General features: G+C 51.0%; 6 protein-coding genes across 6 annotated transcripts; 3 read left to right on the plus strand and 3 right to left on the minus strand.

The window, feature by feature from the left end:
• Positions 1–459: 459 nt before the first annotated feature.
• On the minus strand, positions 460–1,329 carry BO85DRAFT_447174 (uncharacterized protein). Its single transcript, XM_025659663.1, has one exon. It carries the CDS (start codon positions 901–903, stop codon positions 730–732), a length of 174 nt encoding a protein of 57 aa, XP_025518524.1. The 5' UTR covers positions 904–1,329; the 3' UTR covers positions 460–729.
• A 1,989-nt stretch (positions 1,330–3,318) lies between these two features.
• BO85DRAFT_509464 (ribonuclease H family protein) lies at positions 3,319–4,425 on the plus strand (the record flags this gene model as incomplete). The annotated part of the gene is made up of 2 exons (XM_025664497.1): positions 3,319–3,690; positions 3,762–4,425. The coding sequence occupies 2 exons, from the start codon at positions 3,319–3,321 to the stop codon at positions 4,401–4,403; spliced, it is 1,014 nt and encodes a 337-aa protein (XP_025518525.1). The 3' UTR covers positions 4,404–4,425.
• Positions 4,426–4,681: 256 nt separating this feature from the next.
• On the minus strand, positions 4,682–7,029 carry BO85DRAFT_436242 (MCM DNA helicase complex subunit MCM5; the record flags this gene model as incomplete). The annotated part of the gene is made up of 4 exons (XM_025658567.1): positions 4,682–5,174; positions 5,238–6,643; positions 6,701–6,827; positions 6,893–7,029. 4 exons carry the CDS (start codon positions 7,027–7,029, stop codon positions 4,682–4,684), a joined length of 2,163 nt encoding a protein of 720 aa, XP_025518526.1.
• Positions 7,030–7,483: 454 nt separating this feature from the next.
• Positions 7,484–11,464, plus strand: BO85DRAFT_447176 (vacuolar protein sorting-associated protein 54). Its single transcript, XM_025659664.1, has 3 exons — positions 7,484–7,967; positions 8,028–10,869; positions 10,921–11,464. Exons 1-3 carry the CDS (start codon positions 7,748–7,750, stop codon positions 11,099–11,101), a joined length of 3,243 nt encoding a protein of 1,080 aa, XP_025518527.1. The 5' UTR covers positions 7,484–7,747; the 3' UTR covers positions 11,102–11,464.
• Positions 11,335–12,323, minus strand: BO85DRAFT_447177 (uncharacterized protein). Its single transcript, XM_025659665.1, has 3 exons — positions 11,935–12,323; positions 11,770–11,870; positions 11,335–11,694 (listed from the first exon to the last, which is right to left on the minus strand). The coding sequence occupies exons 2-3, from the start codon at positions 11,860–11,862 to the stop codon at positions 11,518–11,520; spliced, it is 270 nt and encodes an 89-aa protein (XP_025518528.1). The 5' UTR covers positions 11,863–11,870; positions 11,935–12,323; the 3' UTR covers positions 11,335–11,517.
• Positions 12,324–14,417: 2,094 nt separating this feature from the next.
• On the plus strand, positions 14,418–17,053 carry BO85DRAFT_233212 (glycogen [starch] synthase). Its single transcript, XM_025654790.1, has 4 exons — positions 14,418–15,074; positions 15,140–16,502; positions 16,555–16,750; positions 16,826–17,053. The coding sequence occupies exons 1-4, from the start codon at positions 14,610–14,612 to the stop codon at positions 16,941–16,943; spliced, it is 2,142 nt and encodes a 713-aa protein (XP_025518529.1). The 5' UTR covers positions 14,418–14,609; the 3' UTR covers positions 16,944–17,053.
• Positions 17,054–17,316: the final 263 nt, after the last annotated feature.

A 17,316-nucleotide genomic window follows, 5' to 3' on the forward strand; every position in this document is an offset into this window, starting at 1 on the left:
GATGGGATCGATGGCCAGGGAACCCCGAGAATTCCAGACGGAGGCTAAATCCACAACTGACTTAAACTACCAATGGTCCCATGCAAGGCTTCGAGACCCATTATTGGATCGATTATTGGTTGCGACTCCCCATCTCATTTTGGCCCTTCTTCTTCCATCACGTCGCGTCGCGCGATTCAGGGCTTACTTTTCTACTTCTTCCCCCAATGCGGCATGCCAGATGCATTTCGCGATTCATGTTTTCTCTCTTCTTCACTTACTCATGATATCATCGGGATTAGTCGATCATCTAGAATGCCTATCGCCTTTTGCCTCTTCACTAGTTTAGAATCTACTTCTATCATACAAACTCCATTGAAACCTTAATGAACGTTTTGTCTCCATAGCTGCTCTTTCTCTCCCTCTCCCCACCCGTCCATCATCCATCCCTCCCCCCCTTCAACGCGTTGCCATCACGACCCTTTCTTCCCCTTCGTGCCTCTTCACCAACCAAACTGTCTCCTCCACGACGCATGGCGCGCCCGTCGCTCCTTCGCGCGTGTCTATCACGACCACGTATCCCCACCCCATGTTTCACCACCTGCAACCCCCCTTGAAGCCGGCGCTACGGCAGCCCGTCTATTGATTGTCGGTTGGCCACTAGATAGACAATAGAAACTCCGTACATGGTGTAACAACCAGCATACAAGAGGCGTCGATCTAGTCTAGATTCGACCGATCATGATATAATTATCTTTTCCTCTTCAGCTCGAAGCGCTTTTGATTAGGTTCTTCATATAATGTTCCATTTGCCCCCCCACGGCGCTTACTGACCCATGTCTCTGTCGCTGCTGCATGACCTGAAACACCGATTCTAAGATGTGAGGTGTGAACTTCTGTCCTTACTCGCTGCAATTTCTTCATCCCCTCCTCTGTACGCAGCTATAATTATACAGATGTGCACACGACCTCAAAGTCTGGGCCGGAGTCAGGGGCTGATGTACGGTACGCGCCGTTTTCAGAACTATCGGTGGTGAATGAAAGGAAAGTACATGGATGGACTGACCAGATTCACCTATCGATAATGACACGCTCAAATCCATTCATTCCTCAAATACAGAAAGCTTCAAATACTAGGTCTTTTCGACAATGGCCATCTCCAAGGGCCGTGAAGCAAGCAATCAATAACATACCTCTGCTTCTCCTGCCACGGACGAAAAAAGAGTTAATCTTCGTTAACCTTTTTGACATGGCAGAGCGATAAATAGTACATCTCTCTCTCACCACGCGCGGCGCGTCAAGTAATTTTCATACCCCACTTGCCAGCTGGTCGTTTGATCTTCAGGAATGCTGTCAGATAACTTGTACTGTGGGACCCCCTTGGAATGTAGAACCAGACCGATCATACTTATCACCCAGGCCACGGTTGCCACGAAGCCTCATACCTCACCTCTCAAACTCCCTTTTTGCTGGTTACCCTTCCGTTTGGACCCCGTTCGGCGCGGTCTGAACCAAGAAATCAGTTCCTGAGCTTTCACCCCCTGTTACCCTAGCTAACACCATCCCAGAAACTCATCTAAACTACCTACCTTTCGCCTACCAGAACTAACGGTCTATCACATCAGAAAGACATATCAGCCTCTCATATCTATTACAATCCCATCAAAATGCATGCCCTGGCAGCAAGCACAACAGACAGTCGAGACTGCGGGCCTGTTCAGCCCATCGTACCCATGGTTCAGTGGCTCTCCGGCGGGACCATGACCCATGTAAACTGTGCGCAGTGTTGACTATACGTCGATGTGGAGCCGAAGGTTAGACCTCGTTAGACGGTGCTGTCATTCTCCCATTTGGACACCCGGTCGTGGAGTTGTCAACTTTCAAGCGGTTCGTTAGGAAAGGAAAGTCCGGGTCTTCTGCAAACATATAAAGAACGCGTTCATGAGCCTGCCACATACCTAGTGATTTGCCAGCATGCAGTTCATTGACCAGCATTGTGACGTAGTGCTCCAAGGTTCCTTCGTAAAATAAGCAGAGTCATGTTCGAAGCTCAAGTTACTGCCACTTGCACGCCGCTCGTCGACGGGACAGAGACTACTACTATACAAGTAAAAATATATTTTTTGGGAATAAACCCATGCGCAGGGTATGAGAGGCTCCGCTTTACCTAGTATGCAATTGGAGCATGATGACCGAAAATGAGTACTACCAGCTAGTAAGTATTTGGTAGTAACCATTTGGAGCCCTGTAGTAGGAGAGGAAGACATTAATCAGGCAGAAACTAGGCGTCATTCGGTCAGGTGATAGTGAGCCTAGACTTACTAGTGAAGTACGCATCGCGCAGTGCTACTAGATGAAGCAGTCTTGAGTTAGTGATATGTAAAACTCTTCGAAAACAAACTCGGAGGACCGATGCTATGACCTAGCCAATGCTACTATTTGTAGTGTAGACTAAACTAGGATTTGGATATTTTCAACATTACTATAACTAAGCTTTGGCTTACCGCATCTATATAGATTATCAACCCCCACCATACGATTGCAACGGACATAATCATAAGAAACCTAAGTGGTAGATAGGCTTTGAGCTCATCTGACGGAATCCCAAGCCACCCTAACGTTGTATCAACTCAGAAACTGCGCTTACTGATACGACTCGAGATGCCTTGGCATTGCTACCAGGCTTTGTTCTCTTTTCAACATCCCGGGCATCTACCAAGCACGCAAAAGCCCTGAAAGCGTCATAGTCAGTCCAGTGATTTCATGAAGTAAAGTCAGCCAGACTTCTGTTCTTCCGCGGCAATGCATTTGTCTCAAATGTCAAGATTCAAGCCTTGGTTGAGAGTCTGCTTCGATAGAAGTATTTTAATGCAGTAGCTTGACGTTATAGGTTCACGTTGTGGGCGCAGAGCTGCAGTAAGAATAAAGGCTCCATCAGACTTCGAACTGAGTGCTTTTTGGACCCATATTTCGTACCGTTGGCTCTCCAATCTGTCATATAAGCCCCCGGACCAGACATCTCGGCATTCTGTTGTGTTCGATGGCTGACTGGACATCTCGTCATAATGCTGCATACATGTTGTTTCTCAACGACGTAAAGATTGTCGACTTGACTCTGATGGGAGACTCTTCTAGAGCAGAGACCCATCCGCTCTTGTCTCGAAACCATCCACTCGCCCACTGCCACAATAGCTCATCACAAGTTCTTCGAACAAAGACGATCTCCCTTTTTCTTATCAGACCTGTAAGACGCTGCCTGGCATCATATTTCACATAAGAGGTCGAAGTATAATCCCCCAGAAAGAATTTCACTATATTTATTTGCAGAGGGATATAGTCATGGAGGTTGAGAATCCCACAGCGGTGACTACCATGAGTTGGGGTCACAGAGCTCCTCGAAACATCGGATCCAGAGGGCGCACGCCTCCTTCCAGGAAAGGCAGGGCACAGAGGGCCAAGGACGTCGCTCGAGGTTCTCAAGCGATCGATCCTTACCTTGACGGGGTTGACGGCGTCAGCCAGAGAAATCGAGATTCCCAAACCAATGAAGACGAGGGTAGTACTGCCTCTGTCTTCGAGCGGTATAAGCGCAGAAGTGCTAGCAGCAGTACTAGTAGTAGTGATAACAGCGGAACTATCACTAGTGAAGATTCCCAAAGCCATGCAGACCCGCATCGGGGTGCTGCTTCCGTTTCTGGAACGACCGAGTCCGTCAGGACGAGGAAGTCGAACAAGCGTGGGGGTAGGAAGCAGCACTCAGGGAGTCAGAAAAAAAAAAACAGAAGCAGCAGCAGCAGCAGCCTCCAAATACCATCCGGATTAAGGATGATAGATTCGACAGAGTGTTGCTGATCAAGCCTCGTCAAGAAGCTTTGAACTATGCCAGAGAGGTGACAGAGACGTCCCCAGATGACAATCATGTCTTCTGGGTGGACGGATCGACAGCCGCCAACGAAGCAGCGCCATCTGGAGTCGCAGTTATCCACGGGCACAGCGGAAAAGACGCGGACGAGCTGTACTGCCTCGAAGAGATCCGGCTCAGCCAGTTGGCTGAGTTGTTTGCTATCGGGGCCGGTCTTAGAGCAGCAGTCCGCCGACTGGAGCGCCTTCAAGTGTCAGGTCATGTTGTCCAGGTCTTCACGGACTGCCAAGCGGCCATGGAAATGCTGCGGCCTAGAACAAAGAAGTTGAGCCCACTCGCTGGCCGTCTAGTGCGTCTTGTTGACGCTCTTTCTCACCGGCTCTGCTCGATGAGAGTCAAGGTCGAGCTTCATTGGGTTCCGGGACACCAGTGTGTTCGGGGCCATAAGAGAGCTGACTTGTTATCCAGGACTATCACAAGTTTTATGATGAACAACCTGGCTGACAAGATCAATCAAATCAATGCAGTTAGAGTGGACTGCACTTTCCTCGAGTTATCCTGAGCATATATCCATATTGCGTTAGGCTGATACAAAGACTTTCCTCCCCATCTAGACTGGTTGGTATTCCATATTATTGTTGTTATATTGTCTCTCGTTAAATTCGCTCATCTAATAACGGATCAGTCGTTCACCGTGAACAAAGCAGTACGCCATACACCGAGTCATCCCCGTTAATCCCGAGCCCAAATTGATACGTAGTCATCCCAGCAGACTAACATCGGAAGATTATTCGTGACAAGATCGCAAGGTGTGAAATCAAAAGCAGACATGAAGAAGTACTAGACACCGTGTCGGTATACTTGTGAGCCACCGGACCGGATTTGAACGGTTTCTCGTCGTTGCATAACCACCAATGCCCGGTTGAGTGCTTGTTCCGTGTAGCCCCTTCCGTCGACAAATTCGCGTCTCAGCGTCGCCAGACTGGTGCTCCATCCAATAGGTAGGCGGCGCTTCAGTTCGTCTTCGATCTTGCTTGCTTCCTCCATCATCTCCTTGCTACCCTGGCCCTCACCTTGAGTGACAGCGTCCATGGTAGAGGCCAAGAAGAGACGAATGGCTTCGTCGACATGGGCCTCAGTGGCAACGGGAGACAGACTCAACTTGGCCAACGATTCGGTAATACGGACGATAGCTTCAAGCTGACGAACGGTGATGGGAATGGAAGAGCGGGTGTTGGCGTCAAGTTCAGCACGGTGGACTTGCTTTCTGATGGTGACAAAGTGCGATGACAGCTTCTCAGCAGCTTCATCCGAGAGACGGGGCGCACAGCGACTGTAATGATGTATTAGTGTTTCTGACTCATATGTCGGGTATACGAGGCGAAGGACAACTTACGTGCGACAATAGCTGATGTAGCGCTTCATCTTATCCAACGGGATTTCAGCCTCAACTTGCTCTTCAACACCCCGACCGCCCATATGCACACCCATGACGTGTCTGGCTATGCTCTCATCACGGCTGCGCTCGTGATCATCGCGGACAATGAAAATCATATCGAAACGAGACAAGATTGTCGTCTGGAAGTCGATGTTTTCACCAGGAGTCTTGAGGTCATCATAGCGACCGAAGATAGGGTTGGCTGCGGCCAAAACAGATGTCCTAGAGTTGAGAATAGTAGTAATTCCGGCCTTGGCGATGGAAATGGTCTGCTGCTCCATGGCTTCGTGAATAGCCACACGGTCCTCGTCTCTCATCTTGTCGAACTCATCGATACAAACAACACCACCGTCTGCGAGCACCATAGCACCTCCTTCCAGGTAAAATTCGCGAGTAGCGTGGTCGCGCTGGACCGAGGCCGTCAAACCAGCTGCCGAAGAACCCTTACCAGATGTATAGATCGCAATCGGGGAGACCTTCTCAGTGAACTTGAGCAACTGTGACTTGGCTGTACCAGGGTCACCAAGGAGAAGTACGTTGATATCACCACGAAGCTTCATTCCGTCGGGAAGAAGCTTTTTAGAACCACCCATGAGCAGGCAGACAATGGCCTTCTTGATATCCAGGTTGCCGTAGATGGACGGGGCAATGCTTTTAGCAAGAGCCTCATACAGGTCAGGACGCCGGCTCAGTTCCAAGAACTCCTGCTCTTCCTCTTCAGAGAAGATGGCGCTACCCTTCGCGGTATGATCCAGATCACTGCTAATGCCCACCGCCCGCAAGTACGGGTTGCGGATAGCCACAGCGCCATCCTTCTTGCCACCCTTGGAGGACTGGTAGATAGAGAAGATACCCATCACTGTGCAGCGGGAACCAGGCACCACGCGGTTGGCCAGGTAACGGTCGGCCGAGATAAGGACGTGTCTGGGAAGCTCACCAACAGGCACTTGATCAGGCGCTTCCTGGAGCTTAAGAACCTGTTGGTCGACGAATTGACATTTTTCGTGAGACACAACGTATGGGTCTAGTGGGCAGGGTTCCGACTGAGGGTCGCCGGGCTGCTGCTGTCGGCCACATCTTCTGGGAAGTTGAACACCCGAGAAACCACCATCGACCTGAAGATCTTCGTGGTGGCCACAGTTCTTACACCGAACGTGCATCACTGTTGCCTTGGATGATATCGTCGAAGCGCCAATAACAATACCAGGGATACGAACAAGGTGCGAGATGTTGGTGGCATTGAGATCACGGATCGAAATGTGTGTAGCTGAGGAGTGGAGTAGAAGCTGATGGGTGGGTAGTTGGATGTCTCTCTGGGAGGGGTATACAATGCGGCGAGTACAATCTTGGAGTGCTGATTCAAACTAAGTGGCATTGTTGGTCAGGAGTGAGGTTCAAGGATCTAGGAGATGGGAACTCACAAGGGGAATGAGGTCGGCAGGCTCGGTGGTGAGCTTGTGTGCTAGCTCTTCATTGTATGAGATTAAATGGGCGATATCAATATCGCAATAGTATTGCTTGACCAGAACATTCTGGCGAAGTTGGTCACTGTCATCCACCTTAGCTTTTGTTGACTTTAAATTTCACTGTATCTGACCCAGGGCTAAACATACCGGTAGATGAATGCATTGTCAAGCTGGAATTCGAGCACAAACTCCTTTAATTTTGCTCGAATCTGAGAGCGAGAGTCTTCCACACCATCGACACTAGGAGCGAGGACACTCAGGGTATAAGGGGTGCGTCTGTCCATGGTGAAGACACTAGAGCGGATTGCGGGGAGGGAATTGTGAGATGTGTTGATTTCGGGACCGTCTCATTGCCAGGGCAAAAAAGGAACTGCAAATAACTTTTGCGGCGGGACACGAGCCGAACGCGTCGCGTCGATTTCACGCGTTAAGTGGTTTTCTTCATGCCTGAGACAGAGAGCACACTCCTCACCGCTCCTCAGACCGCTGGAGGCGGCAGAAACTAGTGAACCTCGTCGCAAAAACCTCGGATTTAGCGGATTTTGGAAACATACAGCTCCACAAAACTCATCTGAGATTCTGTTAAAAAATTTAGCGGTGTGGTGTGGCAGTACTTTGGAGTGCGTCCACAAGCACGAGACTTGGTCCCGGCAGCCGGAGATACTAACTTCCCGGGGTGTACCCAAAGCAGACTAGTGGACACGGTCTCGGGGCCTGGCGCCATACCGGATCGGGGGAAGCTGTCATGAACCAAACCCCGTATCAGAGGGTCGAGGGTGACGTTGCAAGCGGGCTTTCTCGGCGTGGCTTTCATTCTCTCCTCTTGAGACCACAGGCTTCATACCCTGGCAGTGTGGGATCATTGGCTAAACGCCACTAATGCCCCTTCGTCTTTGAGTTGCAGCTTTTTCTCCTTGTCATGTGTAGTTAGCCGTCGTTCGTTCTCCCGAGTACTACTACTAGCACGGTGGCTGTGGGAGTCGCTAATCCGCTATCGACGATATGTCCTCCGCGACCCCCCGGAAGTCCATTGACAGCTTGGCTTCAGGCGCATCGACTCCCTCTTTGTCTCAATTCTCGCTGAATCAGATCGAATCGCCGCGTGCGTCGACTCAGAGGTACCCTCTCAGGAGAGGGTCGACTGCCAGCTCGATTGCCAGTATCGGGGGCATTTTGGATCCTTCCCACCGTCATGGATCGATAGCTGAGTCCGGGCAGAATGGTACGGCCTATGGGGGTGTGAGAGGATCTATGAAGACAATCGCATGCTAATTCGACGCAGCCATCTCTACTCTCCTGCAGCCTCCCATTGTCCGCACCGGCCTAGTTCCCCATACCGCTGTCCCCTCCGCCGGATACAAGCCGCCAACTACCCGCGATATACCCCCTGTCACATTAACCAACATTCCGCATGTGGATCCCAAAGCGTTCGAAGCCTACTTGTCGCAAGTTGGGTCGTTGTACGATGTCTTCCAACAAGCAAAGGAAAGCGCCGGAGATCAGGAGTCGCAGCTAGCGCGGGGTAGCGATAAGTCTTCACCCAAGGGAGACGAATCAGATTCGTTGGCCCCAAGGTCCAGGGAGAGACGACCATCGGCCATCTCAACCAGTTCACGAGCAACTTCTCCGTACGATACCCGGGGTCGGAAGCGGTCGTTTGCCGGTCGCGGTCGTGGTCATGCTATCACACCTCTATCTACCATCCCGACGGTCTACTTCGAGGACGACTTCCACCTAGAGAACCCACGCACCTTCGATGTCGTGTCGGAAAAGTCTGAGATTGTTACACCGTCAAACGATAAACCAGAGAATGGAGCTGCCCTGGAACTGGCACCCACGGGTAGAAAGGCTCTGGCTACGAATGCCATCCTACAAGAGAAGCTTTCGTGGTATATGGACACTGTGGAAATTCACCTTATCTCTTCCATTTCGACTGCATCTAAGTCTTTCTTCACCGCGCTGGGGTCACTGCGGGAGCTACATGCAGAAGCCGCCGACTCGGTGAAACGGATCCAGGTTCTGCGGAAGGATTTACAGAAGATTGACCGTGAGATGGCACTGGGTGGACTCAAGATTGTGAATCTGCGTCGGAGGAGAGAGAATGTGCGTATGCTTGCGGATGCCGTAGCGCAACTCCGTGACGTCGTTCAGTCGGTGTCCCGATGCGAGGAACTGGTCGAGACCGGCAAAATCGAAGAGGCTGCGGATGGCTTAGAAGAGGTGGAAAGACTGATGGCCGGAGAGTATACCCCTGGCTCTCCCGATGGCAACGAGAAACAAGAGCAACCGAGGAAAGCCATCGATTTGCGCAAGCTCAAGGCCCTGGAAGGCGCATCTGACGACCTGGCGCATCTGAGATACCGCATTGGCACAGGATATGAGAGCCGTTTCTTGAGCGACCTGCTGGGCGATCTGAGGCAGCATGTCGAAAACGTGCCTTTGGATACAACATTACAACGATGGGGCTCTGCGTTCCAGCGGCAGCGGGGAGGACAGCGCACAGGGGCTACACAAGCCCCAGCATATATGGCTTTTGATGACCAATTACGGTCCCGGTTGCACCTGCATCTCACAGGCCTTGCTCGTGTGCGTCACACGACACCTGCAGCGACCGCTTTCAAGACCGCGGTTCTGCGAGAGATGAAGAGCTTGATCCGCAAACACATGCCCAGCTCGAGTGATGACGATAACGAGTCAGTGGTATCTGTGTCCACGCAGAAGTCCCAGCAGCTCAGCCAGCAGGAGAAATCATCTATCCTCGCGCGTAATCTCCGTGCCTTGGATGCACAAGACTCATACAACATGCTTGCTCGCGTATACACTGGAATTAGTGAATCGCTGCGAAGACTTAGTATTCAAGTCAAGGTTCTTCTTGATATTGCCAGTGGGTTGGAGAATCCGGCCGCAGTTGGTGTGAAGTCCGGGCCACCAAGCCCGAATCCTCAAGGTCCAGGCAAACCTGCACCTCCGGGCCCTGTAGCCGTTGTGGCACAGGACGAGATTCTGCAGGTCTTGGATATGTCCAGTCTTCTTGGCCAAGCCGTTGATATTGCGCAATCACAGGTTACCAAGGTGCTGAAGGTTCGATCCGAACAAACGTCTCAGCTACCAAAGGATGAATTCCTCAAGTACTTCACTCTCAACCGGCTTTTCGCTGATGAGTGTGAGGCCATCTCCGGGCGTAGCGGTACCGCCTTGAAGACTGTTGTCGGCAACCAAATTAAAGACTACATCAATCGCTTCGGAGACGGACAGCGACGCCGTGTGGTCGAGGTCATGGATGCGGATCGATGGGATGCAAGGGACTTTGGAGAAGCCGACAATGCTATTCTTGATCGTATCCTCGGCGCCAGTACTAGAGATATTGATGTCTGGGTCGACGCATCCAAGATTTGGCTGCCCGAGAACGAACGCCGACAACCGTCTCCGGCCAGCACAACCGCTGTCAACGGGTCCGGAAAGGAGAAGACGCGCAGTGCCGTGATCGACGAGCAGAAATACATTTTGTCCGAATCTGCTGTTGCGATGATGACAAGCATTGAGGAATATCAATATCTCATGGCGAATATACCCAGCATGATGCAAGACATTGCGCCTGGCCTGTTGGAGTCATTGAAGCTGTTCAACTCCCGATCTTCTCAATTGATTCTGGGTGCTGGGGCGACAAGAAGCGCAGGTCTCAAGAACATCACCACAAAGCACTTGGCTCTGTCATCTCAAGCACTAAGCTTCATAATCGCCTTAGTCCCCTATATCCGAGAGTTCGTCCGCCGCCACGCGCCTTCCAGCCCGCTGATGGGCGAATTCGACAAGGTGAAGCGACTGTACCAGGAACACCAGTCCGGAATCCACGAGAAACTCGTAGACATTATGGGATCTCGATCTGCCATTCACGTCAATGCCATGAAGAAGATTGACTGGAACACCGCCGCAGGGGGCAGTGGAGTAAGCCCGTACATGGAAACGCTGGCGAAGGAAACCGGCACGCTGCATCGGGTGCTGAGCAAGCACCTCCCCGATATGACGGTCATGATGATTATGGATCCTGTGTTCAAGAGCTACCGAGAGCAGTGGACAAAGGCATTCGAAGAGGTCACCGTGACTTCGGAGACTGGCAAAGAACGGTATGTGTGCCACCGCATGGTTGACTCAACGTAGGCTAATTATACGACCAGACTGAAACGTGACGCAGAGTATCTGCAGACGAAGCTCGGCAAGATCGATGGCTTCGGCGATCTGGGCCAGCGTCTTGTCGAACTAGTGAAGCAGAAGAAGATCGCTACAGAATCCCAGGATGCCACCGATTCGTCCGGAAAGTCGTCGCCTGATTCCAACGGCTCAAAGAAACAATCCTAAGCAGAGGCGATTCATATCCGGGCCTTGATGGCCCAGGTGTACATGATACAAATTCACCCCAGAAGATCCTAGTACCTCTTGTTGGTACAGGGCTGTACAGGCTTTATTTATTTCACATCCATGTTTTTCTTCACATTACCTGGCACACACTTGAAGACCGTGACCATATTTATATAGACTCTAATAGGAACATTTCCCACTACACCGACACTCGAACACTTTAGACAACTTCAGTTCATTTAGTTATTTCATTTCATTCCAACCTCAACCCGGAGGTCATCATCATCGTCACCTTCACTAATAACTAGTGAAAGGCATAATATAGTATAGACTGTTAATACATATCCACCCAAAGAGGTACCTAAATCATGATAATTCATGCATCATAATCACCGAACTCCAATGCTTTTATAGTCTTATGCCTTGTGAGCCCCCAATCCCTTCTTATCGCCCAATGTCTTGGGCTCGTGGCCACCCTTTCCACTACCGGACTTGTTCGGACCTGAGCTGCCGCCAATGCTGTACTCGCCGCCGCTGCTCTGGGCGGCCTCGGGGAGGGGAGCGGTGCGCTGGACGCGGTTGAGGTGGTCGTTCTGTAGCAGAATTAGCAAACACAACTCTTTTCTTTAATAGAAGAATATAGTTATGGGAAGGAGGAAGAAACATACGGCAGGGTTCGTTCCATGAACCTTGGTCTCGCCGGCCTCAATGGCGTTGTCGGACTGGATGACTCCGTTGTCGTATTCGGCTCCGCGGGGCATTTTGATGGCTGCAAGGTAGTACTTAATTAGTATGATCACGCAATGGTGTATAGCAAGTATACTATAGCGTACCTTGTGTATTTATATATGTAGTAGTAAAGATGGAGATAAGGTTTGCGTGTGGGAGTTAGATAAATTGTTGTTTGTTCTGGATCTCGAGTCTGAATGAATGCAATGGAACAGTTTACTGCAACCTACTTATATCCAAAAGTCCAAGGTGATGTGTTCATCGATTCGGGGCCCAAATTGTTGGCGTTGACACCATCGTGAAGTCATCGGTGCCGGGTACGGGCCCACTTATGATCTCATCGATGGGTTGGGAAGGACAGGTACCATCTTACTATGATCAAGTAATGGCTTGGGAATTGAGGTAAATGCCATGTTTTCATTAAGGTGATGTTCTATTTCAGAGATATTTTCTTGGTACTTGTGATAAGGTTGTGGTTGTGGTTGTGATGTTGTGTGTCTTGGCTGCCTTGGTTCAGTTGGCGGCGGGAGGGTTTTATGTATGCCGGTTTGGGCAGGTACGTATTTTAGTCTATTATGTTGTGTTTTATGTTACTAACCAGTGTTAATATGTGCTACAGAGGTGTCATAGTGTATGGGTTTCAAAATGAAGAGGAACGTGGCAGCCCGTAGTTTGAGATGGAATACCAGTCAGTGGATAGATGGTCTGTCGGCTGTGCCTACTCATTGGGATATCTTTGGACAGCAGGATGCCATTGTTACTTAAATTTTCATTAATTAAATACTCAAACTCAACAGACTTCTGGCCGATTGTTGATGAGGTGAGAATAAGCGACAGGGGTTGGCCGTGTTGTCCAATGCCTCCCACGTGGTGGGATACTCGAATAAAGCATCCTGCCCTGCGCTAACAGCCAGCCGTCGTGATTCCGGGTCTGAGGGTTACTGAGTAAAAGTCCAGGGACCATGTTATACGCCTCACCAATACGAAGAAGTACCAAGGTACCATCCATGGCTGCTACATACCACGTGCAAAGTGGCTACATACGACTTGAACTCACCGGATCAATATCTGGCTCAACTATGACATCGCCAGTGTGCCAATGTCTCACCATCTTGATGATCATGTATGGCCTTAGCTTGCATACAAGGCAAGCAAAGCACGGAGACTCGCCACCGAGCTATATAAAGGCGTCAGTGCGCCGTTCGTGGTATGTAGGCTGCTCTGAAGCTCACTGGCGAAGAATGCAGATCTGGATGCGGATCGTAAACCTATAGAGGGAAGCGCATCCGCGCGGGGTAGCTATCATCTCGCAGATGTGGCAGAGCTGAACATTATTTGCTGCAGCAATGGAGCTTTGACGCATTGAACTGATATGCACACAGATAGCTCTCCATTGCAGCAAATACTCTTTATGAACCAGGGGAACACCGATATCGCCCTTCGGGACATACCGTTGTCGGTAAGCTTTGTCGAGGACAAAGCGCAGACCAGACCATATTTAGACATTGCTCAACGAAGCAGAGACACGCGGTTGAGAGTATCGCTGGTTGCATTGGCATATAATCATTGTGAAAGCCATTGCAGCGAATACGAAGCCAGTATGAAGTGGTCTCCCGCGGAGAACCCTGCCACCAGCATCACTATGATTATCTTGCGATCTTCCCGCCCATGATTGTCGTTGCGGTGCAGCTGGTGGCTGCAGGCAAGCGAAGTGATACGTTGAGGAGGGCCCGAGGGTTTATCGGCGGCCCCAGGCAGCCAGGCCGGGCGTCACATGAGACTGGTGACGTCACGGGACGACAGCTTTCCCCAGATTTGCCCCGAATTGGTCCAAGCGGAGACGAAATCTGGTACGTGTCTCGAGGGTGAATATACTTATGGTTCTTATCAAGGAAAGAGTTCGTTCCTTTTCCGGTTGCAATTGATTTCTTCCCCAAATGGGGAGGTAAGAAAGATAAGAAAAACAAAAAAAATTCTCTTCACGGGTTCCTGACTGAGGGGAAATTTTCAATTTCGCATTGTGCCACCAACAAGCCGACCGGGTGTCTGAACCCCCTGTAGGGAGGCGGCTCGACTAGCTCCCAACAATGTAAAACTTCTCTTTCCCCTCTCCCTTCTCTTCCACCAAGCTGTAGGCGCGATGGGCGCGCAGATAGCAGGGTCGTGCAAATTCGAGCTTCCCAGCTGGAACGTTGCAACCCATCATCATCTGGTCGGATGATTCTGCAATCGACAGACCAACCGGGGTTGTCCCCCCCCTTCAGTGGTCCATCAAAAGCCAGAACCGGGGATGCGTCCGTGCAACTCCAAACCTTGGCTATAGCACGGGGGCCCTTCGGTGAGCTTTTCCCGGCACCCTGGTCGGGCCATTGCGCGAAGGATGCTGTCTCGTAGCGTGAATTGAACCTGTTGGAGGAAAGGGAGTGAAATGAAAAGAATCGGAACCCCCTCCTTGCGGTCCAACCACTTGCTCCCTGCTTGATTGATATTCCCTTCGTTTTCCCTTAGTTTCTCCCCCCCCGCCACCCGTTGCCTGTTCTTCCCCCGCACGTCACCTCAACTTTTCTCCTCTTCCTCGAGCTTTGCTGAGCTTGCTGCCCCCCCCGAATGCGCTTGTCCCTCGTGTTCTGCGCCAGTTAAAGATAATTACTTTTACCTTCTCCTACCTCTCCTACAGCTCCGTCTTTCTCTTTCTATTCTTCCTTGCTTTCTCTCCTCTCGTTAAGCCATTCATAACCCTTCCAGCGCTACAGTTCCTCTGAGCGCTCTCAAAGCAAGCATGGCCAGTGAGGATAATGGCCAAGAGCCCATAAAGCGCGATGTTCGCAATCACATTCTATTCGAGGTAGCAACGGAAGTGGCCAACCGGGTGGGAGGTATCTACTCGGTGCTCAAGTCTAAAGCTCCCGTGACCACTGCAGAGTATGGCGACCGCTACACCCTGATCGGTCCTCTCAATCGTGCTTCGGCGGCTGTAGAGGTCGAGGAGTTAACTCCGTCAAATCCTCGCATGATCGAGACCATCCAGTCCATGAAGGAGCGCGGGATCGAGATTGTCTACGGTCGCTGGCTGATTGAGGGTGCTCCGCGCGTGCTTCTTATCGACACAGGCACTGGTTACAAATATCTGGACGAGTGGAAAGGCGATCTCTGGAATGCAGCTGGTATTCCGTCCCCTTCTGCCGATACCGAGACCAACGAAGCCATTGTTTTCGGCTACCTGGTGGCATGGTTCTTGGGAGAGGTACGTAACCTAAGCGCATGGACCGCTGACTGCACGTGCGCATATGCTAATGATCTTCAACTCAGTTTATCGCTCATGAGCGTCGCCGTGCAGTGGTTGCTCATTTTCACGAATGGCTTGCTGGTGTCGCCTTGCCGCTGACCAAAAAGCGGCATATGGACCTGACGACAATATTCACCACCCACGCGACCTTGCTCGGTCGGTATCTGTGCGCCGGGTCGGTGGACTTCTACAACAACCTCCAGTACTTCGATGTGGATGCGGAAGCTGGCAAACGAGGGATCTATCACCGCTACTGCATTGAGCGCGCTGCCGCACACACAGCTGATGTCTTCACGACGGTGTCGCATATAACGGCCTTTGAGAGTGAGCATCTTCTTAAACGGAAGCCCGATGGCGTGCTGCCCAACGGGCTGAACGTGAAGAAGTTCTCGGCTGTCCATGAATTTCAGAACCTACATTCGCAATCCAAGGAGAAGATCAATGATTTCGTGCGGGGTCATTTCTATGGCCATAACAACTTTGACTTGGACAATACCCTCTACGTATTTACTGCCGGACGCTATGAGTTCCGCAACAAAGGAGTGGATATGTTCATCGAGGGCCTGGCACGGCTGAATCACCGTCTGAAAGAGGCAGGTTCTAAAATGACCGTCGTTGCGTTCATTATCATGCCTGCTCAGACGTCATCCCTGACCGTTGAAGCGCTCAAGGGCCAGGCTGTTGTGAAGTCTCTGAAGGACACAATCGAGATGATCGAAAAGGGCATTGGGAGACGAATGTACGAGCGGTGTCTAGCATGGAAGGAAGGCGACAACATGCCGGACGAGAAGGACCTGATGGCTAGCCAAGATCGTGTGCTACTGCGCCGCAGACTCTTCGCCATGAAGCGACACTCCCTGCCTCCGATTGTCACGCATAACATGTACAATGATCACGAAGATCCCATTCTGAACCAGATCCGTCGTGTTCAACTTTTCAACCACGAGTCTGACCGGGTCAAGGTTGTCTTCCACCCAGAGTTCCTGAACTCATCTAACCCGGTGCTACCTTTGGACTATGACGACTTCGTTCGGGGTACCCATCTTGGGGTGTTCCCCTCGTACTACGAGCCTTGGGGATACACGCCGGCTGAGTGTACCGTGATGGGTGTCCCGAGTATTACCACAAACCTGTCTGGGTTCGGTTGCTACATGGAGGAGTTGATCGAGAATTCGTCCGATTACGGCATCTATATTGTGGACCGTCGCATGAAAGGCGTTGATGACTCCGTTAATCAGTTGACGGAATTCATGTTCAACTTCACCCAGAAGAGTCGGCGCCAACGGATCAACCAGCGGAACCGGACAGAGCGTCTGAGTGACCTCTTGGACTGGAAGCGCATGGGTCTGGAGTATGTCAAGGCTCGGCAGTTGGCACTCCGTCGAGGTATGTGTATCTCCAAGCCATTATATGTAAGAGTGCTCACACAGTTATGCAGCCTATCCTTCGTCATTCGGCACGCCCGATGATGTCTACGATGTAATCGGTGGCACGGAGCAGAAGATATCGCGACCCTTATCCGTACCTGGCTCCCCGAGAGATCGTTCTGGTATGATGACTCCTGGGGACTTTGCCTCCCTGCAGGAGGTGAAAGAAGGCTTGAGTACGGAGGACTATGTCGCATGGCGACTGCCGTAAGTCCACCATCCCAGCTCCCCGGTGTAGGAATGACACAAGGAGCATCGATGCTGACGACCACTTTTATCTAGTACTAGCGAGGAAGAGGAGCCAGATGACCATTACTTTCCGCTCACCCTACGCACGAAGAAGAATGCCGACCGTCCGGCGTCGCCGCTCGATCAGCTGTCAGTCAATGGAGACAGTTGATCGACTGACAGGATAGCCCAGCGCGACAGCCTGGAATTCTGAATAACTTGCATGTCCGAGGTACTGTTCTTGGTGGAATAATCGTGTTCGAGTTCACTTGCTCTCACTAATCGCCCGCGTGTGAAATACTGCTTTTGGTCACCCCCTTGCTATTCTATCCAAAGCGAACTTCATTCAGAAGCGATGGTAGCTGCATATTAGCCCGTCGCTCTGGTCAGCATGGCATTTCACTTTGTTGTTCCATTTTCCTTTCCGTTCGCATTGCTCATTCTCTCCAATCTTGCATTGTTTTATCCCTCATTTGCATATGTCATCAACGTTGTAGCTAGCGAATTGTATCTTCTGATTGGAATCTACCGCAGTAGGTCCAGGT

The sequence above is a fragment of the Aspergillus piperis genome, assembly GCF_003184755.1.
Source record: "Aspergillus piperis CBS 112811 unplaced genomic scaffold BO85scaffold_4, whole genome shotgun sequence".
NCBI lineage: Eukaryota > Fungi > Ascomycota > Eurotiomycetes > Eurotiales > Aspergillaceae > Aspergillus > Aspergillus piperis.

What these genes read in the sequence shown, in the direction of transcription:
- BO85DRAFT_447177 (XM_025659665.1), bottom strand. Translation starts at nt 11,862, where the DNA reads ATGCCCCGCGGAGCCGAATACGACAACGGAGTCATCCAGTCCGACAAC. An exon ending in TTCATGGAACGAACCCTGCC is followed by an intron (nt 11,695 to 11,769) that starts GTATGTTTCTTC and finishes ATTCTGCTACAG; the next exon opens with AACGACCACCTCAACCGCGT.
- BO85DRAFT_233212 (XM_025654790.1), top strand. Translation starts at nt 14,610, where the DNA reads ATGGCCAGTGAGGATAATGGCCAAGAGCCCATAAAGCGCGATGTTCGC. An exon ending in GCAGTTGGCACTCCGTCGAG is followed by an intron (nt 16,503 to 16,554) that starts GTATGTGTATCT and finishes ACAGTTATGCAG; the next exon opens with CCTATCCTTCGTCATTCGGC. An exon ending in TATGTCGCATGGCGACTGCC is followed by an intron (nt 16,751 to 16,825) that starts GTAAGTCCACCA and finishes ACTTTTATCTAG; the next exon opens with TACTAGCGAGGAAGAGGAGC.
- BO85DRAFT_447174 (XM_025659663.1), bottom strand. Translation starts at nt 903, where the DNA reads ATGAAGAAATTGCAGCGAGTAAGGACAGAAGTTCACACCTCACATCTT.
- BO85DRAFT_447176 (XM_025659664.1), top strand. Translation starts at nt 7,748, where the DNA reads ATGTCCTCCGCGACCCCCCGGAAGTCCATTGACAGCTTGGCTTCAGGC. An exon ending in AGCTGAGTCCGGGCAGAATG is followed by an intron (nt 7,968 to 8,027) that starts GTACGGCCTATG and finishes AATTCGACGCAG; the next exon opens with CCATCTCTACTCTCCTGCAG. An exon ending in TCGGAGACTGGCAAAGAACG is followed by an intron (nt 10,870 to 10,920) that starts GTATGTGTGCCA and finishes TTATACGACCAG; the next exon opens with ACTGAAACGTGACGCAGAGT.